General features: G+C 35.4%; 1 protein-coding gene across 3 annotated transcripts in view; it reads left to right on the top strand.

Annotated features, from left to right (window-relative positions):
- KIF20B (kinesin family member 20B) overlaps window positions 1–26,184 on the top strand; it is a 74,312-nt gene that overhangs the window by 29,441 nt on the left and 18,687 nt on the right. For all 3 annotated transcript variants that reach the window (XM_082854674.1, XM_082854673.1, XM_082854675.1), the window contains exons 18-22: window positions 1,430–1,583; window positions 10,758–11,988; window positions 12,330–12,468; window positions 18,301–18,420; window positions 20,736–20,796. In XM_082854674.1, coding sequence (XP_082710800.1) covers window positions 1,430–1,583; window positions 10,758–11,988; window positions 12,330–12,468; window positions 18,301–18,420; window positions 20,736–20,796 — 1,705 coding nt within the window. The remainder of the gene's footprint in view (window positions 1–1,429; window positions 1,584–10,757; window positions 11,989–12,329; window positions 12,469–18,300; window positions 18,421–20,735; window positions 20,797–26,184) is intronic.

The following is a 26,184-nucleotide window of genomic DNA, read 5'->3' as shown; positions in this document are numbered from 1 at the left end:
GTTGTTCTTCATGATATCCTTTGTTTAGGGATATCTAAAAGGACTTTGCTTTTTTTTTTTTTTTAATAATGTATTACTTTTTGACTTAAAGTCATTTTATCTATATCTCTTAAGAACATTTGCTGATTTTACGATGTAAAATGATGTTTTGTTTTCTCATATAGTTTTTTTTCCCCAAAAAATGGATTGCTACCAGTATGTAGGGATTTAATTAAACTCTGCTTTTAAAAAAATCTCTGCCTTTACCATACTTTTAATTACTTTATAAACATACACTTAACTGCTAAGGTTTCACCCTTCCTCTTTCTGGGTACCTTTTCTTCGCTGTCCTTTTAGGGAGGCATAGTCTTTGCCTTAAAAAATAAAAATCTAAATGGCTTTTATCATCTAGATAAACTAGGAGCTCATTTTTTTTGTTTTTTTTTGTTTGTTTGTTTCCACGTGCAGAAGGATTCACATTTATTGGTTCAAATACAGTACCTAACATTTGCTAAACATGCATTTCACACTACTTGGTCACATTTCCACAGGTAGTCAATGCACAGAAGAGGGTCCATCCTTTGCCAGATGGTAGGGTGGAAGGTAGCAGAGGGACTGGGTAGCAGAGCTTGCCAGCTATCATTTGGTCATGAAAGGTTGATGGAGCCAGGTTGGCGGGCAGCACTTGTCCAGCCGGCTGGGGACAAGGACCCAGAGACATCCTGTTTGCTCGGCTCATATACAGGACCATGGGTAGAGGTGGGCCTCGGGTAGGCAGCCCAGGGGTAGGCTCACGGATGCATGTTGCCACCGGAGCTCTGAAGGTGGTGTCATGGGAGGTGGTGCTAGGATTTCACTTTTAAAGCAGTGTGTAGACTGTGTATCTTTGATATACATAAGCTAGAAGCTAAGGCTAGAACCTTTTCTGCGACTTGTGAACAAACTAACAAAGACATTGTTACTTTGAGAAGCTTTAGTTGTAAAACAATTGATGAGTTTCTCCAGTTACTCAAGATTACTCAAGATTTTAAGTAAAAGTACCTATAAGAAACAATTTTGTCATAGTGTTTTCATATTTTTCTTTTCAAAGCACATTTTGTTTATGACTTAGGGTAAGTGTTTTAGGGTTCTGTGGTTATCTGCAAATAAGTCTCTAACCCACCTGATTCCCTTAGAAAATCTAAAGATGAATTTGTTTTTAGTATCGGGGTGAAACTACACACTTAACAAGTTTTTTTTTGTCCTTAGTGAATGTACAAGTTAGTTAATATTGCTCACTTCCTAGAGCCGTTGGTTATTTTAGGGTGAGATTTAAGAAATAACTTAGAAAATGTTTCAATAAACTTGAAAATAAAATTTTTATGATACAGTATTGAATCATAATTTATATAGTTCTTAAATGTATTATAGCTTTCTATATGTGAACTAATTTTAATTTATTTTACTTTAGGACAATGCTGGTACATCTACTTTAATAATAAACAATAAATTGGTTTGTAATGAGATGATTGAAATGTCTAACGACAGCAAAACTAAAACCTATTCAGGAAGAAAAAGATTAAATGAAATTGAACTTCAACAAGATGAACCACCAGCAAAGAAAGGTACTCTTCAGCTGCTAGCAGGAGGCTTTTAAGAAAGCTGACTCCTAAACCAGGAAACAGAAGGGCTGTAAAGAGAAGGAAATTTACTTATCTAAGGAAAAAAAACTGAGAAAATATAAATGTCCCGAAGTTTTACACTAACATGTTATAAACTGTCTAGAGGATGGGTATATTTAAAGCTGCCTTTATTTTAATAAGTATGTTTTTAGATATTGTGCTTTTATCACTTTAACATGGCAATAATTCTTTTACTTCTGTGCCTGTAGTAGTTAAAAGTCATCACTTTCATCTTCATGATTATAGTACATTTTCTGCCAAAATTTCTCCACATTGTTGTTTCATTTGAAGAAAAAGCCATTTGACAGTAAGACTTTGAGCTAAACATTACTAAAGACAAATGTGGTCAAGTTTATTTTTCTATGAAATTACTAAAAAAAAAGTGGGCACATGCTTCTCTATACTATACACCCCTGGTTATATGGAAGAACATGGCAGCTTTCACCTTGTCTCTAAGCTATTCATTCTGTCTTTTGGAAAACTTTTACAGTCTGATACAGGGAGGGAGGCCTTTCTAAGAGAAGGTGCGTTAGCTTTAGAAACCTAATTAGCAGAAAGAGAAAAACAAATCTCGTATATTAATGCATATATGCGGAATCTGAAAAAATTGCTAGAGACGATCTTATTTACAAAGCAGAAATAGAAACACAGACGCAGAGAACAAACATATGGATACCAAGGGGGAAGGGGTGTGTGGGATGAATTGGGAGATTGGGATTGACATATATACACTATATATATATATATATATATATATATATATATATATATATATATAGTATCAGATACTATATATATAAAACACATAACTAATGAGAACCTACTGTATAGCACAGGGAACTCTACTCAGTGCTCTGTGGTGACCTAAATGAGAAGGAAATCCAAAAAAGAGGGGATATATGTATACATATAGCTGATTCACTTTGCTGTACAGTATAAACTAACACATATTGTAAAGCAACTACACCCCAATAAAATTTTCTTAAAAGATGGATTTAGAATGTTATTAATATTTATGAGTAATAATATATTATGAATTATGAGCCAAAAAAACCCCAAAGAAACCTAGTTAGCTGCTTCACCTTGAGAAAAATGGATAAATTAAGTCTTTCTTTGGTCATGAGTAAAATAAGTTAAATATACCTGCCTCCTGAGGTTGTTAAGAATAAAAACAATTGGGTAATACAACAATATAATAAACACCTCATAGAACCTCAGTAAAATTAATGTTTTCAAAAGTAGATAACTTAAAGGATAATATAGCACTAGATATATTAATCCAATAAAATGTGAGCTAATAGATTGAGACTAATATGCATGGTCACCTTCTGTTATCATTGAAGGAGTGGTACCTTAGCTACAGGGAGTATAGCCTTGTTATGATTTCCATAGCACTGTTCCTCTAGTTTTTCACCTTGATCGGTGCCACAGAGTAGTTGAGAATATAGGGTAGTTGAGAATGCAGGAACAGTAGATCACTAGGAAGTGGAAGTGAAAGTTGGCAGAAGCGAGTGATCTGCGTGGTATGACTAATCCTAAGGGTAACCCATTCATGAAGAAGGTGATTGTATAATAACTCTAGTTGTTAGTGACAAATAATTTGGATATGGGTAGATTTAAGTAAGTTTAGGTAACATAAAGTATTTTTTTTCCTCCTTAAATTCGTAACCACTGTGGCTATTTCTCAATTATTTGTTGTTAGAGACTAAAGGGACTACATAAAGGATCATAAAATTGTAGCTATAGCCCCCCTTCTTCCCCTCTACCTGCTACTAAAAAATCTCCAGAACAAAATATGTGACTCCTATAAATACTAGGATAGGATTAGGGGGTTGATAGTTTTACTGAATATATGTTTTCTGTTCTTAAAGGGAATGCAAAGCCATTTCCCTATGAAAGTGAATTTACTTGTTTGAGGTCCCTGTATCTGTACTTTGGGAAGCTGATAACCATGTAAACGGTTCAAGAAATAAGCCTTCAGAATAGTGATAAAGGAGACAAACCAGAGATATGCTACAATCTGCTTACCTGTAACTTTTCAACCAGAACTAATTTTTGTAGCAAAATATAGGTAAGCAGTATATGTATAGGTTGAATGTGATAGAAATATTGAATTAAAGTAATTATCTTTCTGTTTATGTTTACTTTTTATGTTAACCTATATTAGGTTTATATACAGTAAAACCTATTTCATCTTTACTGCTAGACTAATGCTTTAATTTCTCACTGACAAGGCTGTTCTGAATATGTTCTATGAATCTTTTGATGTAAAACGTAAAAATTTCTGAAAGAATAATATGAATATCTGAACAAGAAAATCAGGTGCAAAACAAATTATCTGAACTACCTTATGTAATGATCCTACTTTTTTTTTTTTAAATAAATTTATTTATTTATTTTTGGCTGCATTGGGTCTTTGTCGCTGTGCGCATGCTTTCTCTATTTATGGTGCGTGGGCTTCTCATTGCGGTGGCTTCTCTTGTTGCGGAGCACAGGGTCTAGGCGCGTAGGCTTCAGTAGTTGTGGCACACGGGCTTAATTGCTCCGCGGCATGTGGAATCTTCCTGGACCAGGGCTTGAACCCGTGTCCCCTGCATTGGCAGGCGGATTCTTAACCACTGCACCACCAGGGAAGTCCTATCCTAGTTATTGAAATATAGTAAAATTAAGAGAACAACATTACTTGATCACAAAAGCTTTATTGCACTTACTGTAATTCACTTCAGGGTTTAGGGACTATATCCATATAGTATGCATGACTCAAATCTCTTCTCAGGATATTCAGGATTTATTTGTGAGCTCTGAATTTCTGATTGTTGTCATTTTTAACTTGCTTAGATCCCATCTTTCTCTCCTGATAAAGGGTTCAGACATCTTTATAACTTGTCTTCTTAAAGGGCAAAAGGATTAGTCATTTCCACTGATGAAGTCATAGGTGAGAAAATAACATCATAAGTTCAGAATTACTTAAAGGGAAAGTAGAACAGAGGTATGAATCAGTGGAAAAGCCAGTTATTCCACTTTGGGATGACTTGCCACAGCTTTGTAAGATGTTAGGAGACAGTCTGATAAAAATAATGCACTGGTTGAACATTATTTTTAAAAATTCATAAGAGTAAATGGGCAAGTTTGTTGTAAACGTAAATAGGGGTAAATCTCTAAGTCTCCAGAGTAGATGGAATCCTTAGAATAAACTGAAGGAAGTAAATTAGGAAAATGTAAGTACAAACATAGGAAAATCATCAAAAATAAACTCAACAGCTTTTCAGAAAGCAGGCTATACAGCAGGGGTAATGCCATGTTTTTCCTGTCCTTTTTGAGGCAGAAGAGACAATATAAGTTATAGGTAGTAAAACCTTGTCCAATGAGCTTTTAAAGTTAGTCTGTTAAAGAGATCTTGGAATCCTGTTATGGGATTACGTAATTACTGCTGCCCAAGAGCATTTAAACAATCCGGTGAAGGAAAAGAATATGGATTGTATTTGAAAAATGGAAACTTACAAATAAAACTTGCTTTCACATGTATACTACTGAATGTAAAACTGGATATTTTCTTGGATGGAGTAGGGAGATGAGATTTCCAAATTATATAGTGATTTTTGGGGTGAGGGGGTACTCTCACTGGAGACATCAGTATCTTGAGAGGACTGGGATTTTTTTCTCAGCCTTATTGAGGTACAATTGACCAATAATTTTGTAATATATTTAAAATGTTTAACATGATTTGATATACATTGTGAAAAGTTTCCCACCTTATCACCATTAATTAATACATCTGTCACCTCACTTATTCACCTATTTTCCCCCTCTTTTTTCTTTTTTGGTGAGAACAGTTAAGTTATACTCTCTAGGCAAATTTCAGTTATACAATACAATGTTATCAATTATAGTCACCATATTATACTTAGATCCTATGACCTTATTCATCTTAAACTGAAAAATTATACCCTTTTACAAGCCTCTCCCTATTTCCATCACCCCTCAGCCCCTGACAACCACCGTTCTACTCTCTGTTTCTATGAGTTGGATCTTTTTTTCTCCTCGTATTGATACCATACCATATTTTTCTTTCTCTGTGTGGCTTATTTCACTTATTTCACATAATGCCCTCCAGGTTCATCCCTGTCATTGCAAATGGCAGGATTTCCTTCTTATTTAGGCTGAATAATAATATTCCATTGTATACATATTTATTCCACATTTAAAAAAATCCATACATCCATCCACGGACACTTAGGTTGTTTCCATGTCCTGGCTATTGTAAAAAATGTTGCAATGAACATAGAGCATGAACTTGCATGAACTTTGAGATAGTAATTTCATTTCCTTTGGATATATACTCAGAAGTGGGATTGTTAGCTCATAAGATAGTTCTATATTTAATTTTTTGAGGAACCTTTATACTGTTTTTCTAGTGGTTGTACTACTTTATATTCCCATCAACTGTGTGCAGATTCCCTTCTCCCCTCATCCTTGCCAGCATTTGTTATCTCTTTTTGATAATAGACAGCCTAACAAGTGTTAAGTGATATCTCACTGTAGTTTTGATTTGCATTTCCCTAATGATTAGTGATGTTGAACACCTTTTCCTGTACCTGTTGACTATTTGTATGTCTTCTTTGGAAAAGTGTCTGTTTAGTTCCTCTGCCCATTTTTAAATTGGATTGTTTGGTTTTTTGGCTGTTGAGTTGTATGAGTTCCCTATATATTTTGGATATTAACCCCTTGTCAGATAGACGGTTTGCAAATATTTTCTCCCATTCCACGGGTTGCCTTTTCATTTTGTTGACTGATTCATTTGCTGTGTAGAAGCTTTTTAGTTTGATATAGTTTCACTTATTTATTTTTTGCTTTTGATGCTCAAGCTTTTGGTGTAATATCTAAAACCTGTTGCATAGTCCAGTGTCAAGGAGCTTTTCCCCTATGTTTTCTTCTAGGAGTTTTATGGTTTCAGGTGCTATGTTTTAAGTCCTTCATCCATTTTGAGTTAATTTTTATAAGTGGAGTAAGATAGGAGTTCAATTTCATTCTTTTGCATGTGGATATCCAGTTTTCCCAACACAATATTGAAGAGACTGTCCTTTTCCATTGAGTATTCTTGGCTTTCTTGTTAAATAAGTTGGACATATGTGTGTCGGTTTAATTTTGGGCTTTTGAAACTATTTCATTGGTCTATGAATCTGGTTTTATGCCAGTACCATACTGTTTTGATTACTGTAGCTTTATAGTATAGTTGAAATTAGAAAGTGTAATGCCTCCAACCTTGTTCTTTCTCAAGATTGCTTTTGCTATTCGGGTCTTTTGTGGTTCCATGTGAATTTTTAGATTGCTGTTCTATTTCTGTGAAAAATGCCATTGGAAATTTGATAGGTATTGAATTGAACTTGTAGATTACTTTGGGTAATATGGACATTTTTAACAATATTAATTCTTCTAATCCATGAACATGGAATATCTTTCCTTATTTTGTATGTCTTTTTTCATTCTCTTTCACCAGTGTTTTATAGTTTTCAGTGTAGAGGTTTTCACCACCTTGGTTAAAGTTTTTCCTAAATATTTTATTCTTTTTTATGCTATTGTAAATAGGCTTTCTTTTCTTATTTTCTCTTTCTGATAGTTTGTTGTTAGTGTACAGTTTTTTGTTTTGTATAGTGTTTCTTGTATATTGATTTTGTATCTTCCAACTTTAGTGAATTTCTGTATTCTAAAGGTTTTCTGGTGGAGTCTTTAGGATTTTCTGTAATATAAAATTCTGTCATCTGTAAACAGACAGTTTTACTTCTTCCTTGCCAATCTGGATACAGTTTGTTTCTTTTTCTTGCCTGATTCTCTGGCTCAGATTTCCAGTACTAATGTTAAATAGAAATGGTGAGAGTGGACATACTTGTTTTGTTCTTGATCTTAGAGGAAAAGCTTTCAGGTTTTCACGGTTGAGGATGACATTAGCTGTGGGTTTGTCATATATGGCTTTTATTATGTTGAGGTATGTTCCCTCTCCAGTCTGTTGAGAGTTTTTATCATGAAGGATGTTGAATTTTGTTAAATACTCTTTCTGCGGCTAGTGAAGTGATCATATGATTTTTATTCTTCATTTTATTAATAGAGTATATCACATTTACTGATTTGCATATATTGAACTATCCTTGCATCTCTGGGATAAATCCCCCTTGATCATGGTGTATGATCCTTTTAATGTGCTGTTGAATTCGATTTGCTGATATTTTGTTGAGGATGTTTCCATCTATGTTCATCAGTGATATTGACCTGTAATTTTCTTTTTTTTCTAGTGTCCTTGTCTAACTTTTTTATTTGGGTAATGCTGGGAGAGAGCTGTGATTTTAATTTATCAAATGGGGTCATAAGATTAAAAATCTTGTACAGTCGCTTAAGTTTTTTCCCCCGCATTATATAATAGTGTCTGGAAGACCTTTCATAAATGCTTGTGCTTTTGCTTTATTTTTCTCACAATGTCAGCTGTGATTAGCATATAGGAAGATAGAAACCTATTTGTATGTAGGATAGTAGATTTAATTTTAAATATCTTTTTATGATCTTGAAAATGCCTTCTTAATTGAACAGATTCATTACATAGGGTACTATTATCTCTCATCTAGGCTGCATGAGAGCCTGCCACAGACAGGAGGAAAAACTTAAGGGCTTGTATGTCATTACTATGTGATATTTGACATTTATCTCTTATGGAACAGTTACATGTAGGGCTGCCATATAGGGGCTTAGTAATGAAGCAAACTGATATGTTTAGATCCCAAATGTTATTACACGGGTGACTATCAAGGTCTTCCAGAAATTTAGAAAAATAGATTCCTGGAGCAGTGTGCATGTACCCTCAAAGTGTTTGCGTGTACAGTACATTCCAGATTTATCAAGTCAGTATGTTTGGTATTTGTTCTCAGGAATCTATATTATAAGCTCTTTTGCCAATTCTCTAAAACTAGAGAACCACTGTTATAAAAAAGGCGCTGTAAAGAGAACAGCTTAAAATTTAAAACATAAAATTGCACTAAAGTAACCAAGTTAATATAACTGAGGCATGTTAGATTATAAATTTGCACATATCTAGAACCAGAATAGTTTACTGATGACAAAAGTTATGTTTTTCTGATATAATGATATGTCTTAGAGATAGAAAAGGAGAACATAAGCTATGTAGCTAAATTTCAAAAATAATTCATTTACGGGGACCTCCATGGTGGTCCAGTGGGTAAGACTGCAGTCCCAATGCAGGGGGCCTGGGTTCAATCCCTGGTCAGTGAACTAGATCCTGCGTGCATGCTGCAACTAAGAGTCCGCATGCTGCAACTAAGAAGCCTGCATGCTGCAAATAAGACCTGGCACAGCCAAAACAAATAAATAAATATTTTTAAAAGTTCATTTAGGATTATTGTTCATGTATATAAAGATGCATTAGACACAGAGAGTCTGCTGTCAGGAAGGTTGGAATCTAGTAAATGAGAGTGACAAACATATTATTTCAGTATAATCTAATGTGCTCAGATGCATAGTATAATATGGTGGCACACACTAAAAAGAAAACTATAAAATACACTTTTTAAAGATTCATTGGACAGTTACCAACTGAAAGTAACAGGTTTCTTAGTGAGGAGAATTTCAATCCATCTCTCCCTTATAACTGTCTTCTGCTCTTATGGATTTCATATTATATCTGGGGCCTTTAAGCATGAGGAGTTGGATTCTCAACGTGCTTAGTGAGACTACCAAATAAAAATATAGGTAAAATTGACAGATAAGTGGCCAGTGGGGGAGTGAATGAAGGTCAAAGGACATGTTGAGTTGATTATATCAGTACAGTATTGTGTAGAAAATTCATAAAAATTGTATTAGAGTTGTGTATATAAAGTTCACACATATAAACATCAAACCATGAAGTGAAATAGAACAGGAAAAAAATTTAAAAACCAAAGCATCAGATTCTTATATGTTTTGAAGTAATTTTCCTAGGATATGAGACACTCATCAGATCAGTTATTATATCAATGGAAATTGTATGAAGACATAAAAAGATAAATTTGTGTATCTGGAGAATTGAGAATTATGTTTCAAGAGTTAATCATGTAATCTGTGAGAAAAATTTGAACATAGTTTATACTGGACAGTTGTGTGAGATGAGTTAATTTGTCAAATATTAAGAATTAAGTTTTAGCTAATAGTGCATCTTCTCTGGACATAGTTTAATCTATACCAACTATGTTCTTGTACTTACATAACATTTTCAGAATGCTTTAACATACATTATATATTAACTTATTTGGCCCTCTTAACACTATCCTGTAGTAAGTAGGGCAGGTAGAAATATCCTTATTTTAGAAATGTAGATATTAAGCCTGGAAAAGACAAACTTTTATTTATTTTTAATTGGCTGAACTCTTCTGTACAGATTTTCAGTTTCTAATAATATCTAACTATATCCCAAGCACAGTGTTCTAAGCTCATTGATAATCTTGATCTTCACAATAACTCTGAGATAGGTGGTATTATTGCTATTATTTTCCATTTTCCATTTGAGGAAGCAGCCATGGGGTCAAGCAGTTTACTGACAGTTATGCAGCTAGTGAAGGGCAGGGCTACATTAGACTTGGCATAAATTTAACCATTTTTCTCCTAATTTTACCTGTGAAAGTATCAGGTACTCAGTTTGCAAATCACTAATTTAGTAGATCTATAGTATAATTGTACTTTAAGACTGTTCTTTAGTCTGCCTTAGGGTATAATTCCCTACCTTCTATCTCATAGTAATAATAAAGATTTGTAGTAGACAATTTAAATAACATAAAAGCTATAAAAAGAAAGTAGAAGTAGCTAGTAATCCCACTCAGAAGTAGTTGCCAGGATTTTCTTGCACATCCTTTGCTAACTTTTCCTGCTGTGACTTAATGGAACTACAATTTTTACATAAATTGGTGTATGCTTTGTATGTTTTGCAACCTGATTTTTCTTTTTTACTAATAGCTTATTTCTGTTTTTCATTAAAAGTGTGCTTTCGTATGTTTCCTGTGTTTGAATATTGGCTTATATGGTAACTTTTTGATTTTTATTAAGGTTTGCTAGATTAATAATATATTTTTTTTATTTTTAAAGGACCTACACATGTTAGTCCAGCCATCACTGAAAACCAAAAGAAAAGTGAAGAAATGCAAGAGAGCATTTCAGAAGATGAGGAAAACATTAGAGTTTTACAAGAAAATAATGAAGAGCTGAAAACACGTTTACTCATTGTTGAGAATGAACTTAAAAATGAAAAGGAAGAAAAAGCAGAATTAAATAAACAGATTGTCAGTTTGCAGCAGGAACTCTCTTCTTCTGAAAAAAAGAGTTGTAGTTTTAGTGTAGAGGTCCAACAAATTCAGTCGAATTATGACAATGCGATTTCTGAATTACATGTGCAGAGAGGTATAAATCAAGAACAGGAGGAGAGGATCATGAAATTGTCAAAGGAGATAGAAACTGCTAGAAGAAACATCACAAATAATGTTTCACAAATAAAATTAATGCAAGCAAAAATAGATGAATTGCGTACACTTGATTCAGTTTCTGAGATCTCAAACATAGATTTACTCAATCTCAGGGATCTGTCAAATGGTTCTCAAGAGGATAATTTGCCGAATACACAGTTACATCTTTTGGATAATGATTATTTGATAAGTAAGCAAGTTAAAGAAAATGGTATTCAAGAACTTGGTAGGGAAAGGTCTTTCCACTCTACTGTTGAAGCCATTTGGGAAGAATGTAAGGAGATTGTAAAGAGTTCCTCCAAAAAAAGACATCAGATCCAGGAACTGGATGAACAAATTGAAAAATTACAGGCAGAAGTAAAAGACTGTAAAGATGCAAACAATAGACTAAAAACGGAGGAGAGGGAGAATAAAGATCTACTAAAAGAAAAAGAAAGTCTTATACAGCAGCTGAAGGAAGAATTGCGAGAAAAAACTGTTGGTCTTGATATTCAAGTACAGCATGTAGTTGAAGGAAAGAGAGCACTTTCAGAACTTACTCAAGATGTTACTTGCTATAAGGTGAAAATAAAGGAACTTGAAGCAATGTTAGAAACTCAGAAAGATGAATGTAGCCGTTCAGCCAAGTTAGAACAAGAAATTACGGAAAAGGAATCTATCATTTTAAAGCAAGAAAGAAATCTGAAGGAATTTCAAGCAAATCTTCAAGATTCTATCAAAAACGCCAAAGATTTAAGTGAAAGGGAAGTCAAACTGAAAGAAGAAATCACAAAATTAACAAACAATTTGCAAGATGCAAAGCATTCACTTCAATTAAAGGAAGAAGAAAAAGAAACAAACTGGCAAGAAACAGAAAAGTAAGCTAAAAGTTATTAAAATGTTTGAAAATATGGAAAGCATTTATTGACTTTTCTGTGTAGCTTTTAAAGAATCTGGGTGGGCATATCTTAATCTGGTTAAGTATAACATGTATGATGACTGAAGAGCTTCAATTTTGTTTATATAAACCTTTGGAACCAAAAGTTATATGCAAAGATCTGTTTATAAAATCTCCTGAAATCCTCCTTGAAAGATTTCTTCATGGTTTGGACATTCCAAATTTGTGAAAAGATCTAATTTTGTATATTATTAGTAGCTCACGCATATGATTCTAAGCGATTAGTGATATGTCACTATAGATAAGTGATTTTTTTTTTAGGTTGAAAGAGGAGCTCTCTGCAAGTGCTGCTCTTACCCAGAATCTGAAAGCAGATCTTCAGAAGAAGGAAGAAGATTATGCTGAGCTGAAAGAGAAACTGGCGGATGCCAAAAAGCAGATTGAGCAAGTACAGAAAGAGGTAGTTTATTTGAAAAAGTGTGCGGCCAATTTAAATGATAAAGATTGTTTCCCTTATATATCAAGTTTAGACACTAAGTTTAGTATTGACCAGAACATTTGTCAACTCCATAATTTTTCTTAAATGAAGAGAAAAGTTATTTCACAAAAGAAAATTTAGTCAGATTAAACAAACTGAAGGAGGTCTAATATTAAGAAAAATATGTGCCTTATGTAAGATTAGAACCTTTTTTTTTCTTTTAAGGGCTGCTAAGTTCAAGTCCCCCCTGAAAAGTAAATAGCAAACTTTTGTTTGCAGATAGTATTTAGGAGAGTATGTAGTGCAATTGTAACAAGTTTTTATTATAATTTGATTTAAAAATAGGAAATATAATCACATGATTCCAAATTTAAAATATATGAAAATATGTATAGTGAGGGAAAAAACGGCCTCCCAGCCATCAAGTTTCCCTCCAAGGTGTCAGATGTTACCAACTATTTTTTTTTCTCTTCACTTCTCCCTCCTCCCTCTGTTTTTCCTTCCTTCTCTTCCTATAAAAAATGGAAACATCCTATAAACACTATGTGAAGCTTGGTTTTCTTCTCTCAATATTTCCATCTCAGGATATAAAGAGTCTCCAAATGAGCTTTTTTCTTTTTTATGACTCTGAACATTTATTTACCATTAATCAGCCCCGTATTGTTGGACAATTAAGGTAATTTCCAGTCTTCTGTTAATCATGCAGTGATGCCATTTTGAACATTTGCAAGTCTTCCTCTGGTATAAATTCCTAAAAGTGGAATTTATGGGTCATTGGTTTGTACATTTGTAATTTTGATATTTATTATGCTTTTTAGAGATTATGCTAGTTTACTCACCAGAACTAATGTATGAGAACAAGAGAGTACTTTTCTCTATACTTATCCACAAAGTAGTATTTTATCTTTTTTTTGTTGTTTGTTTTGTTTTTGTTTTTTTGCGGTACTCGGGCCTCTCACCGCTGCAGCCTCTCCCATCGCGGAGCACAGGCTCTGGACGCGCAGGCTCAGCGGCCATGGCGCACGGGCCCAGCCGCTCCGCGGCATGTGGGATCTTCCCGGATCGGGGCACGAACCCGCACGTCTCCTGCATCGGCAGGCAGACTCTCAACCACTGCGCCACCAGGGAAGCCCCCATCATTTTTTTTTTTGATATTTGCTAATTTGACATGTAAATAGTGTACCTCAACTGTAATTCTAACTTGCATATCTCTAATTATGAGTGAACATTTTTTGGTTTAAAATTCATTTCTATTTTTTTTTCCTGTGGTCTGTATATTCATATTCTTTGTATTTTAGTTTGGGTTATTGTTTTTCTTTTTATTATTGCTTTGTGGGAGCTTGTTACATACTTAGGAAATTAACTTTTTTTTTAATTTAAGGGTGATTTATTTTACTTAAGGGTGGCAGTGGGAATAGTCATAGATTTCTAATACAAACCAAATACAAAAATCAAGCAACCATAAGCATAATGAAAATCTAAATATGAAAAGCTAATCTTTTAGGAGAAAAATAAGGAGACTATCTTTTTGTTTGTTTGTTTGTTTTTTGCCAGTGGTAATGGATATGTAAGGATATTGACAACAACATTGGAATAGCAGAGGAATTGAAAATGCTATACATTGATCAATGGGAAACTAGCTTAATTAATTATATTGCATATACACAATAAAATACCATGAAGAAAGCAAACACATATATAGTCTTTGGTTGAACCATAGACCATTCTAAGTGCTCTACATTACATATACTATCTCACATAATTTCCCAACAATACTACTACTATCTCATTTTACACATGAGACAAGAAGTTAAGTAACATGCCCAAGATGACACATATATATATATTTTTTTTTCTGCGTCATAATGTTGACATTCAGTCCAGTAATCCTCCACTGTAGCAGCTCCTTTACTTTGCAGTGAAAATTGATTTGTATATTTTCTGGAAATTAACTTTTGAAGGATATTAATTATAGATATCCCCCTATCTCTCCCCCACATTGCCATTTTTCTTCATTTTGATTATGTTCTTTTTTTTTGCCTTGGAGCAACTTATTTTTCTTTTATGACTGTTGGATTTTGAATCATAATTAGACTTTTTTAAAAAGCTGAAGTAATTTTAAATATTTTTCTTTACCTTGAGTTAGTTACAAAAGAATACTTAAATGTGTAAGGTCTGAAGAATATTGATACAACAAATGCTTGTGGGTCTCATCAATTTTCTCTGTTTCCTACCCCCACTGAGGTTACTGTAATGAATGTTTTGTGCTTATCTTTTTTTAATCTTTTAAAAATATAAGTTAAATCATATTTGTTTTTTTATCTCTAAACATTATATCGTGTTCTGAGCATTTTCACATCATATTCCTGACATTTATTTATGGTTATAATTAATCACTTTCACTGCTGTGTAATACTCCATGTGTGACTATACAGTTTAGTTATCTCTTCTATAGTTATCTATTCTATTGTATTTAGTTATACAATTTTTGATTAATGGAAGAAAAATCCAAAAAATACCACCATAGATAAAATGCAAAAATATATGTTGTTTCTGATAATTATACACAGAAAGTTTCCAGGCCACACAACAAGTATTTCAAAGTGGACTAGATTAGAAATGTAAGACAGTAAAGACGACCTAAACTGTAATTAGGCATCGGAAAATTTTTAGTCAGATCAGCAAGTTAAAAATCATAATTTGGAAAAGCACTTGTTTGTCATTCAGAAGCCTGAATTGTTTGCTTTCTAGGAATGTAATTTTGGCCAGGGCAGCCTTTGTTTCTCCCCTCATTGGATATAAATTACTTACCTTTGTATCTAGTGTAGATTCTGAACTTGTAAAATAAATTTCGAATGACATTTCGGTTTTAACACCTCAGGATCAAGACTAGAGTTTCTATAGGTGGTAGACAGGCTTGAAAGCTTTATAAATTCTGGGCAAATGACAGGTAAATGGATTAAATTACTCCAAAATATAAACTGCAGTCCTAGCCCTATGCACCTTATTGCCTTTTGTTAGGTTCCTTTCACTTAGCTAAGTAGTCCAGAGGGAACTTTGGATTTACATTCCTATTATCAGTCCACATGTTGTTCATAGTATCCTCAACAAAACAAATAAGGAAATAACCATTAGGCTGTATTTAAGCCTTCATACATTTTCCTCATTTCTATCAAATGTAATGTATGAGCAAGGCCTATGTAGTTTGATTTTGAATTACTGATTGTGAGATCTGGTCTGCCTCTCTTGACTTTACTACAGGATAGGCTAGAACACCATTCCTTTGTCTTTTCTGATCTATTTAAAAAAAAATTTTTTTTTTTGGCTGTGTTGGGTCTTTATTGCTGCGCACGGGCTTTCTCTCTAGTTGTGGTGAGCGAGGGCTACTGTTCGTTGCGGTACGTGGGCTTCTCATTGCAGTGGCTTCTCTTGTTGCAGAGCTCGGGCTCTAGGCACGCGGGCTCAGTAGTTGTGGCTCACGGGCTCTAGAGCGCAGGCTCAGTAGTTGTGGCACACGGGCTTAGTTGTTCTGCAGCATGTGGGATCTTCCCAGACCAGGGATCGAACCCGTGTCCCCTGCATTGGCAGGCTTATTCTTAACCACTGCACCACCAGGGACGTCCTCTTAAAATGTTTTTTTGTTTTAGATTGTTGTAATATAGGTTGTTTATTTCTGTTAAGTGATATCCTGGCTAAAGATTCTTGGAGTATAGAAACTTCCTGGTTTAAGATACTATTTCTTAACACCATGATGATCAGTAAGCATTATCAAACATGGTATAATTGACTTGTGTTCATATGGAGCTAGTTACTCAGTTCTTTAAAAATGGCTTCTTTTTCCAATTAAAACCTTTTCATTATAATACATTATTAGGAAATTTTAAAAAAATTAATTTATGTATTTTTGGCTGCGTTGGGTCTTCCTTGCTGCACGCAGGCTTTCTCTAGTTGCAGCGAGCAGGGGCTACTCTCTGTTGCGGTGCTCAGGCTTCTCATTGCGGTGGCTTCTCTTGTTGCAGAGCATGGGCTCTAGGCACGCAGGCTTCAGGAGCTGTGGCTCACGGGCTCAGGAGTCATGGCTCGCGGGCTCTAGAGCGCAAAGTAGCACACAGGCTTAGTTGCTCCACGGCATGTGGGATCTTCCTGGACCAGGGCTCGAACCTGTGTCCCCTGCATTGGCAGGCGGCTTCTTAGCCACTGAACCACCAGGGAAGCCCAGGAAATATTTTTTAAGAAATGAAGGTAAAAGTGAAAGCCTTCTCCCCAGTCTCATTTCTCTCTTCTTAAATATGACCACTCTTGACAGTCCTTCTGTGTTCTTTTAGATCTTTTTATATGCATTTTACATAATAAATATATGTAAATAGTGCTTGTATGGTTTTATTTTTATAAATGGGATCAACTATATATAAATAATTCCTTTAAAAATATAATTTTAAGATTTTTTTATAGCAGAATTTAGATATTTCTTTTTACGTAATGTTTTATTGTATAGATGACTATTTAACATTCCTCTAAGGGTGGGTATTAATAGTGTTTTCTGTTTTTCAAAATAAACAATGTATGATGTCAATGCTAATAATAATAGAAGCTTAGTCTGGATTGGTTGTTCTGAGTTTACATGTATCATCTCATTTAATTTTCACACAAATATTAGCGATAGGCATTTTTTTAACTTCCATTTTATGACTAAGGAAGTAGGCATTGAGAGAGAACTTGTCCAAGTTCACTTGGCCAGTAAATGTTAGAGCCAGGATGGAAACTGAAGCAGTCCTTATGTGCATCTTGGTGCAACACGTAGTTTCTGTACTTTATTGGCAGACAGTTTATATCTGTAAAATTGATGAAGGTGCTGTTTATTACTGGAAGTCCCATATTTTTGAACAAAATAAGCCAATAAAAGTAAATATTATTAATGTATGATTATAAAAGGAATATTTATTGTAGTAAATTTGGAATATACAAAAAGCCTAAAAAGAAGTGTAAAAATCACCTGAAACCAAATCCCTCAGAACTATTATTTTATTATTATTTATTTTTATTATTTTATTATTATAAAAAGCTTGGAGATACCATGCTTTTTATGAAGGGGAACTTTGTTCAATTAACTTCCTTCAGTTTTTGAGGTCTCTAGGATTGGTATCATGGAAATTGAACTAAAGGCGTACATAGATTACCTGCTATCTCTCCTCCCGTCCCCTTCCCTTTCCCCTCCTCTCTCCTCCTCTCCTCTAAGATTTGCATACTAATCATAATGCTTTTTTATTTCTTTAATAGGTTTATAGAATTAAATTACCAGTAATACCAAAAATCAATTGACCTTCACTTGCATGGGTACCTTTTGATCTTGTAATTGTTCCATTTTCATTCTCTATGTGCCAGTATTAGCTTTTGAAGTATTTCTTATATTACTGGATCACATTACTTAATAGATCTTGGAAATCTGAGCCAGTGTTTTTCCCCTAGAGTATCTCTATTGATTTTTCCATGATAATGATTTTGCTGTTGCATGCAAGAGTCTATGTTGTTTCTTTTTTGAGAGCACTTACAGGGTTTGAGAGTCTTAAAATATTGTAAAAAGAAAATGGCCTCTTCATATGTATCTCCCTTGGAGTATCAGGAAATTTTCTGATAATCTGAAGCCATATCATCAAGAAATTTTCTGATAATTTGAAGCCATATCATGTATGTTAGAATCTGTAATTTTTCTCATGTGATTTAAAGGACATGAATCTTTGAACAAGTGGCCATGAATCTTAAACAAAAAGCAATTAGTATTTCTAGAAATATTTAATTTGATTTATTACTTTGTAGGTATCTGTAATGCGTGATGAGGAGAAATTGTTGAGGATTAAAATTAATGAACTGGAGAAAAAGAAAAACCAGTGTTCTCAGGAAATAGATATGAAACAGCGAACCATTCAGCAACTTAAGGTAACAGTTTTGTTTTTAAAGGTGATTTTAGTAGATTCTGTTGGTATATTTTAGTGTTTAATTAAATGTATCAGTTCTTTTTTGTTTTTTTTTTAAGTAAGAAATGGATAGTTTTATTTGAGCCAATCTGAGGATTGTAACCTGGGAGACAGTCTTTCAGAAAGCTCTTAAGACTGTTCTACCCATTAGAGGTCAAAGCAGGGTTTACATACCTTTTGAGACAAAGGGTTATACATCCAGTGGTATATTGTTGACAGTTTACACAATCCAGATCTGCAGTACAAAGGGAGTTGTGGGTAGTCATGGCCCCTTTCACCATAAGCAGGAAGGTTATCTCCTAAAGCGTTATCCTGCTGGCACCAGGAGAAAATAGCTCTTTACGATCCAGCAGGCATTCCTGTGTCTTCTAAGGAAGGGTTAATGCAGATGCATAATGCACACTAAAGTGGGGTAGGGGGTGGGCACAGAGAGAACTTTATATTTGAAAAAAAAAATTTTTTTTTTTCCTTATCCTGCCTTAAAAATGTTTTGTTTTGTCACAACTTAGTGAGAACTCTCAGGTGGTAAACCCAGCCCAGTTGTCTGGTCAGGGTGCGCAGCACTGCTGGGGTTGCAGCAGAGGTGCGTTTGCATTTGCGGTCAGGGAAGGGTCCTGGAGCCCCAGCTCTGCCAGGGTCAGGGTTAGCTGGGGAGCCCTGCCCGCAGTGCCCGAGTTCGAGGCCTCCCCACCCACCCTGGATTTCGGTATCCTGGGCACCGTCTGGACAGCAGGTGGCTGCAAAGTGTGGGCTGCGGCTCCCAAGCACCACACCCTCTCCTCTGTGGAGCCAACTCCGCAAACCCCTGCTTCTGGGTCTCAGACCAACCCTCTCTCCATCTGTCACTGCAGTAGGACGTCCCAAGGTTTAGGGAGATTTCCAGTCCTCGGGAGCAGGGTTTCGGGGGGACTGTCTCCTAGTCTGCCTGCATGTTCCCCTACACCCACAGAACAAGAGTCATGGTGTTTTCAGGAGACTTTTTAGAAGCTTTTAGGAAAATAAGCTGTTAAAAAAATCCTAGGGACTTAAGGATCCAGTAAGATCCCACATACTGTGGAGTAGCAGAGCCCGTGCTCCACAACAGGAGAAGCCACCGCAATGAGAAGCCCGCGCACTGCAAGGAAGAGTAGCCCCCGCTCGCCACAACTAGAGAAAGCCCGCGCGCAGCAACGAAGACCCAGTGCAACCAAAAATAAATAAATTTGTTAGTTAAAAAAAAATCCTACTTTCAGGAAGACAATTATTTCACGATTCCAACACCTTAGGGGACTTTGGGGAACAGCTATGAGTACTTGGTGATAACAGATGATTTCAGTGTCAACCCAATGGTATGGTGAGGTTTCAAAACAGATTGAAAACCTGTTACAGTGCACCCCTATGTAGCCAGACACCATCTATTGATAAGTTCTTTCCATCACTGCCCGAGCACCTCCGTGGTTCTCTGTCTGTTTCCGTCCCCTTCCTTCCACCTCCGTCGCTCTCCGTCTGTTTCCCTCCCCGTCTGTCCACCTCTGTCATTCTTCGTCTTTTTCTGTCCCCATCCGTCCCTCAGTCCACCTCCTTCGTTCTCCATCTGTTTCCGTCTCTGTCCATCGTTCTCCATCATTTTCCTCCTTCATTCTTTGTCTCTTCACCGTCTTTCCATCTCCAGCTGATTTCATAATAGTATTCAGAGATTTCCAGGTTCTGTAATGATTATTCTAAAACTTATAAAATGAGAAGATATTGCTGAAGTTAGATGAGAGGAGTGAAGGTTGGATTACCTGGCAGGTTAAAACTAGAATTGAAGGATTTCCAGTGCCCAGAAATTAACCTTGCGTCCTTTTCAAACCTCCCAGCTACTTTTTACTTGTATGGCATGTGGGGATTCTATTTTTTCTGCATTTTGAGTTTACTGTTAAGGAATTTATTTATGGTTTTCTTTGTCCCTCCCACATTAAATACATAGTAAACTTTCATTTCTCTCTCTTTATGCTTTTTGTGTTGTGTAAGAGAACATACATGCTAGCTTGAAATGTTGAGCGAAGAAGAGGATTTGGCATTTTTGGGGTAGATTAAAGGTTTAAAGTTTGGGGGTCTTGTTTTTTTTCTTATTACCACTCTCACCCTGCCCTTTTCTCTGAGGTGAAACAAACTTGGGAGCTGGAGACTATTAGTCAGCCTTCTAGGAGACAGATTTCAAACTTAATATTAAGCCCTGTTTTCAAGTCCCACTATTAAATAATGGGCTGTAGTTAAGTTACATTTGCATTTAATTCATATTCTTTTATTTTGCAGGAGCAGTTAAGTAATCATAAAGTGGAAGAATCTATACAGCAGTATGAGAGAGTGTGCAAAGGTCAGAAACAAACCTCTACTTCCAGTACTAAAATGACTGCAAAATAAGTAGTTAAAATAACAATTGGTTTAATATTTTCCTTTGAAAATTGTAAAGTTAAAGAAGGGTAACATAAGATGTAACTTTATTAAAAGAGAAAAGCATTGATTCTAAAGAGTAACTTACCACCATAAAGTTTATCCTTGGAGAAGTAAAACATTAAGAAATATTCAGTCAGGGCTTCCCTGGTGGCGCAGTGGTTGAGAGTCCGCCTGCCGATGCAGGGGACACAGGTTTGTGCCCCGGTCTGGGAGGATCCCACATGCCACGGAGCGGCTGGGCCCGTGGGCCATGTCTGCTGAGCTTGCGCGTCCAGAGCCTGTGCTCCACAACGGGAGAGGCCACAACAGTGAGAGGCCCGCATACCGCAAAAAAAAAGAAATATTCAGTCAAAGCAACATTGATTTCTAGATAATGGCCAGTATTTTGTGAAAAATAAAATTAAAGTTACATAGGTCACAATGAATGGAATGGATTTCTAGTCAAAATAATATAAAGGTTATACTTCAAATAAAATATCTTTAAAATTAAAAAATATTTTTAAAATGTTTTTAAAAACTAATACTTTAGATTGAAATTGTATGTGCTAAATTTTTTTTATCAATTTGGATTGATTTTTTTATTTGAAATATTACAAAATTATCTTTGTAGATGATATGTACAGATTTCTGTTCATAAAATTATGCAGATTCCTCTGCTTCCCATCAGTCACCCCTTAACTTCTTAGTTGTGTGAGTAGTAGAGCTGGGATTTGAACCCATGTCTGTTTCAGTCTTAAGTTCCAGACTGTCTTCACTAATTCATGCCATTTGTACTTGGCCAACTAAAGAGCAGGTGTAAGACAACAAGATTATTACTTATTTGGATGACTTGGACTTTTGTGGGGTTCACTTAGATCAGTAACTTTGATGTGAAAATATATCTCTGCACACAGTCCTATTTTCTCCTACCTTTTTAGGCCACTGTCCTCTAATATCTCCTATTTCCGTAATCTTTTTGGAGTTTCCCTTTACTTTGGCTGCTTTGTCATTGTTGGATGTGAATAGATACTCTGAAAAACATTCTTTGGACCAGGATATAGTTTTTATCGTATTTTAATTTTTTCTTTCTTTGCCAGATATTGAGACGTGTGGCATAGGCCCATTTTGAGTACTTTTAATCTTCCATCTTCTCCATGCTCTTTAAACTTTCACCCAGATCACTTGTAACCTACATATTTTCAAATCTTTTAGCTTTTTGCAATCTTTCCTTTATTTTTTAATTATTTTGAATTATTGTCTACTCACTTTCTTTCATTTTCATTTTTTAAGTAGTATTTATTGTGTATGAGCATATTTTTACTAAACATAAAGGTAAGGCGTAGCTTGCCCCCTTTTGAAACTCTTACCTCGGCTTTTGTGATCTATTCTTAGGGTTACTGCCTTTCTCTCAGAATGAGCCTCAGCCACTTTGACAGATTTCCTGATTAAGCCATCATCATTTTTTTTCTTTGTGTTTTCTCTCTTGAGACTTCATTCACTCTTGTGATTTTAAGTATGTATGAGACATTCCCTGACAAAAAAAAAGTGCATTTTTAGCTCTTAAGGCTTTCCCTGGCTTCTACATTTCTATTTAAATACTGAATGCCATTCACTTAGCTATCTTATTAATTTTTTAAAATGGAGATATAGATACCATAAAATTTACCCTTTAAAAGTGTACAGTATGGTGGATTTTAGTAAATTCACAAGCTCGTACAACCACTACCACTATCTAATTCCAGAACATTTTCATCACCCTAGAAAGAAACCCTGCACCCATTAGCAATCACTCCGCATTCACACTTCTGAGATAACTCCAATCTCTGCCTCTGTCTTAACATGGACATCTTCCCTCTGAATGTGTCTGTGTCTTCACTCTATCTGTCTCTGTCCAAATTTCCCTCTTATAAGGATACCAGTCATATTGGATTTAGGGCCTACTCTATCCAGTATGACCTTATTCTTAACTTGATTACATTTGCAAAGCCTCTGTTTCCAAGTAAGGTCATATTCACAGGGAGTAACAATCAACATATCTTCTAATCTACTCTCCAGTAATATGACCCCTTTTATTAACAAAAAATTTTTTTGGTTATTTCAGACATTATTTTTTGTTACAGACATTAACATGAATATATTTGTATAAAAGTCTTTGGGCACACATGTAAATATATTTGTATGGGAAATTCCTAGCAGTGTAATTGTTGGCCCACATGTTGTGTTTAAAATTTTGATGAATATTGCTAAACTGCTCCCCAAAGTCATTATGCCAGTTTATATTTTCAATAATAGTGTATAGAGTGCCCATTTCCGCACATTTTTGCCAGTATTAGGTGTTATCACACTTTGAACTTACAGCCAGTGTGATAAGTGAAACAAGGTATCACATGGTCTCAATCTTTTGTACTTGTGTACGTCTGGTATACTGGTATTCTAAAGTACATTTGAACTATCACTGAGTATTTTTTTTTGTTTTTGGCCACGCCGGGCGGCTTGCGGGATCTTAGTTCCCCAACCAGGGATCGAACCTGGGGCCCTGGCAGTGAGAGTGCCGTGTCCTAACCACTGGACCGCCAGGGAATTCCCAGTCACTGAGTGTTTCTAATGCAGAGTTTTACATGACATTTGTGTGTCATTTCTTTATATAGCTTTCAGTGATCCTCTCCCCTGAATGTTAAACATTTGATTGCTTGTTCATTTGCCAGGCATTTATTTAGCCATGATAGTTCATAGATATCTTTAGATAGCTTTGATGAGATATCTCATTCCTGTCTTTATGTTGCTTTATTTTCTGTTTTATTTGTTGCATATTTCTGGATTCTTTCCTGAGATAAAATGTAAGTTATTGGAGGCAGTGACTGATATAAGAATGCTCTTGTTTCTTTTACTGTTCCTACCTTTCAAATAATAGGTGGATAGCCACTAGCGAAGTTAACATTGGTGTCCTGGGGCCTTACTGATTGCTATCTAGATACTTAAACTCCTTCTTTTGAGCCCTCCAATTTAGAGCAATAGATAGGGTGTAAAAGGAACAGATTCTTTGAATAAAATTATAATTAATTGTATAATCTGAATATATTTGCAAATCATGCTTTTTGAAAGAAAAAGTTTTAGATAGAATACCAGTACTCCTTCAATCCTAAAGAGGAATTCTGTTTCATTAGCTCTCCTGGCAGCTTACATCACTGAACAGAAAGACTGAAAATTACTCGTTAAAATTTTTTCTCACTGTTTTGTTTTAAGCTTACTTTATATTAAGCATTTTTAAGGGAGCCGTCTTTTGATATTTGTGTCATTTTTTTTGTCACTTTTAGTGCCCTGAGTTTGAGCTATGCATTTATAGATTCATCACCTCTGACATTCATAGCAATCTTGGTGAGAGGTGTCAGAAGTGAGCCCTGCTACTATGTGTCTATCACCAGAGATGACAAACCAATCTTTCCTCCTTATCTCTTTCTATCAAGCAGGATTAGAATAGAATTGTTTATAAGCCATTATTGTAGTCATTTTTCAAGGGCCAGAAACAGTTTTGGTAAGGTTATAATAATACAGTTATTCCTGATGAGTTGGTTTTAAAAACAATAGGAGTAAATATTTGGCTTTGAAAATTTTTCTAGAAAAAATAATTACTTGAGATTTAAATTTGGGATTGAGAATTTATTGTTTTTAGGAGGTAAAAGTTTTAGTTTTGGTTTGAGAATATTAACACTAAAAGTAAGTGTTTTGACAAATAATGTTTTTTCTAAATCCCAAGATCTCTGTTATTAGTACGGGCATACCTCAGAGATGTTTCATGTTCGGTTCCAGACCACCACAATAAAGTGCAGGTCATAGTGAAATAAGTTGCACAATTTTTTTTTTGGTTTTCCAGTGCATAAAAGTTATGTTCACACTATATTGTGGTCTGTTAAGTGTGCAATAGTATTATGTCTAAAAAAACAGTGCTCATACCTAATGAAAACATACTTTATTGCTAAAAAATGCTAACCATCACCTGAGCCTTCAGGGAGTTGTAATCTTTTTGCTGGTGGAGGAAGGACCTGGCCTCGATGCTGAAGGCTGCTGGCTGATCAGGGTGGTGGTGGCTGAAGGTTGGGGTGGCTGCGGCAGTTTCTTAAAGTAAGACAACGAGGAGATTTGCCGCATCAGTTGACTCTTCCTTTCGTGAACAATTTCTCTGTAGCGTGCACTGCTTTATAGCATTTTACCCACAGTAGAATTTCTTTCAAAATTGGAGTCAGGCCTCTCAGACTCTGCCACTGCTTCATCAACTCAGTTTATGCTATATTCTGAATCCTTTGTTGTCATTTCAACAGTCTTCACCAGGAGTAGATTCCGTCTCAAGAAACCACTTTCCTTGTTCATCCATAAGAAGCAACTCGTCGTCTGTTCAGGTTTTGTCATGAAATTCCAGCAGTTCAGTCACATCTTCTGGATAACTTGCTGCAGCTTCTACATTAGCACTTGGCTGCTTCACCTTGCACTGTTATGTTTTGAAGACAGCTTCTTTCCTTAAACCTCATGAATTAACCTCTGCTAGCTTGAAACTTTTTTTCTGCAGCTTCCTTACCTCTCTCAGCCTTCGCAGAATTGGAGAGAATTAGGGCCTTGCTCTAGAGTAGGCTGTGGCTTAAGGGGATGTTGTGGTTGGTTTTGATCTTCTATCTAGACCACTGAAACTTTCTCCATATCAGCAATAAGTCTGTTTTGCTTTCTTGTCATTTGAGTATTCACTAGAGTAGCACTTTAAAGTCTCTTCAGGAGCTTTACTTTGCATTCACAACTTGGCTGTTCGGTGCAAGAGGGCTAGCTTTTGGCCAGTCAGGCTTTTGACATGCCTTCCTTACTAAACTTAGCTTAATCCTTTCATTTCTAGCTTTTGATTCAAAGTGAGAGACATGTGACTCTTCCTTTCACTTGAATGCTTAGAGGTCACTGTAGTGTTACTAATTAGACTAATTTCAGTATTGTTGTGTCTCAGGAAACAGGGAGGCCAGAGGAGAGGGAGAGATGGGGCACAGCTGGTCATTGGAGCAGTCACAGCACACACACTGTTTATGGATTAAGCTTGCTGTCTTACATGGGTGTAGTTCATAGTGTCCCAAAACAATCACAGGAGTAACGTAAAGATCAGTGATCATAGATCACTGTAACAAATACAACAATAATGAAACAGTTTGAATTATTGCAAGAATTACTAAAATGTGATACAGAGGCAGGAAGTGAGCAAATGCTGTTAGAAAATGGCACTGATAGACTTGCTTAATGCAGGGTTGCCACAAACCTTCAATTTGTAAAAAACACAGTATATGTGAAGCACAATAAAGCA

The sequence above is a fragment of the Leucopleurus acutus genome, assembly GCF_964270905.1.
Source record: "Leucopleurus acutus genome assembly, chromosome: 14".
NCBI lineage: Eukaryota > Metazoa > Chordata > Mammalia > Artiodactyla > Delphinidae > Leucopleurus > Leucopleurus acutus.
This window is presented reverse-complemented; position numbering and strand designations above follow the sequence as displayed.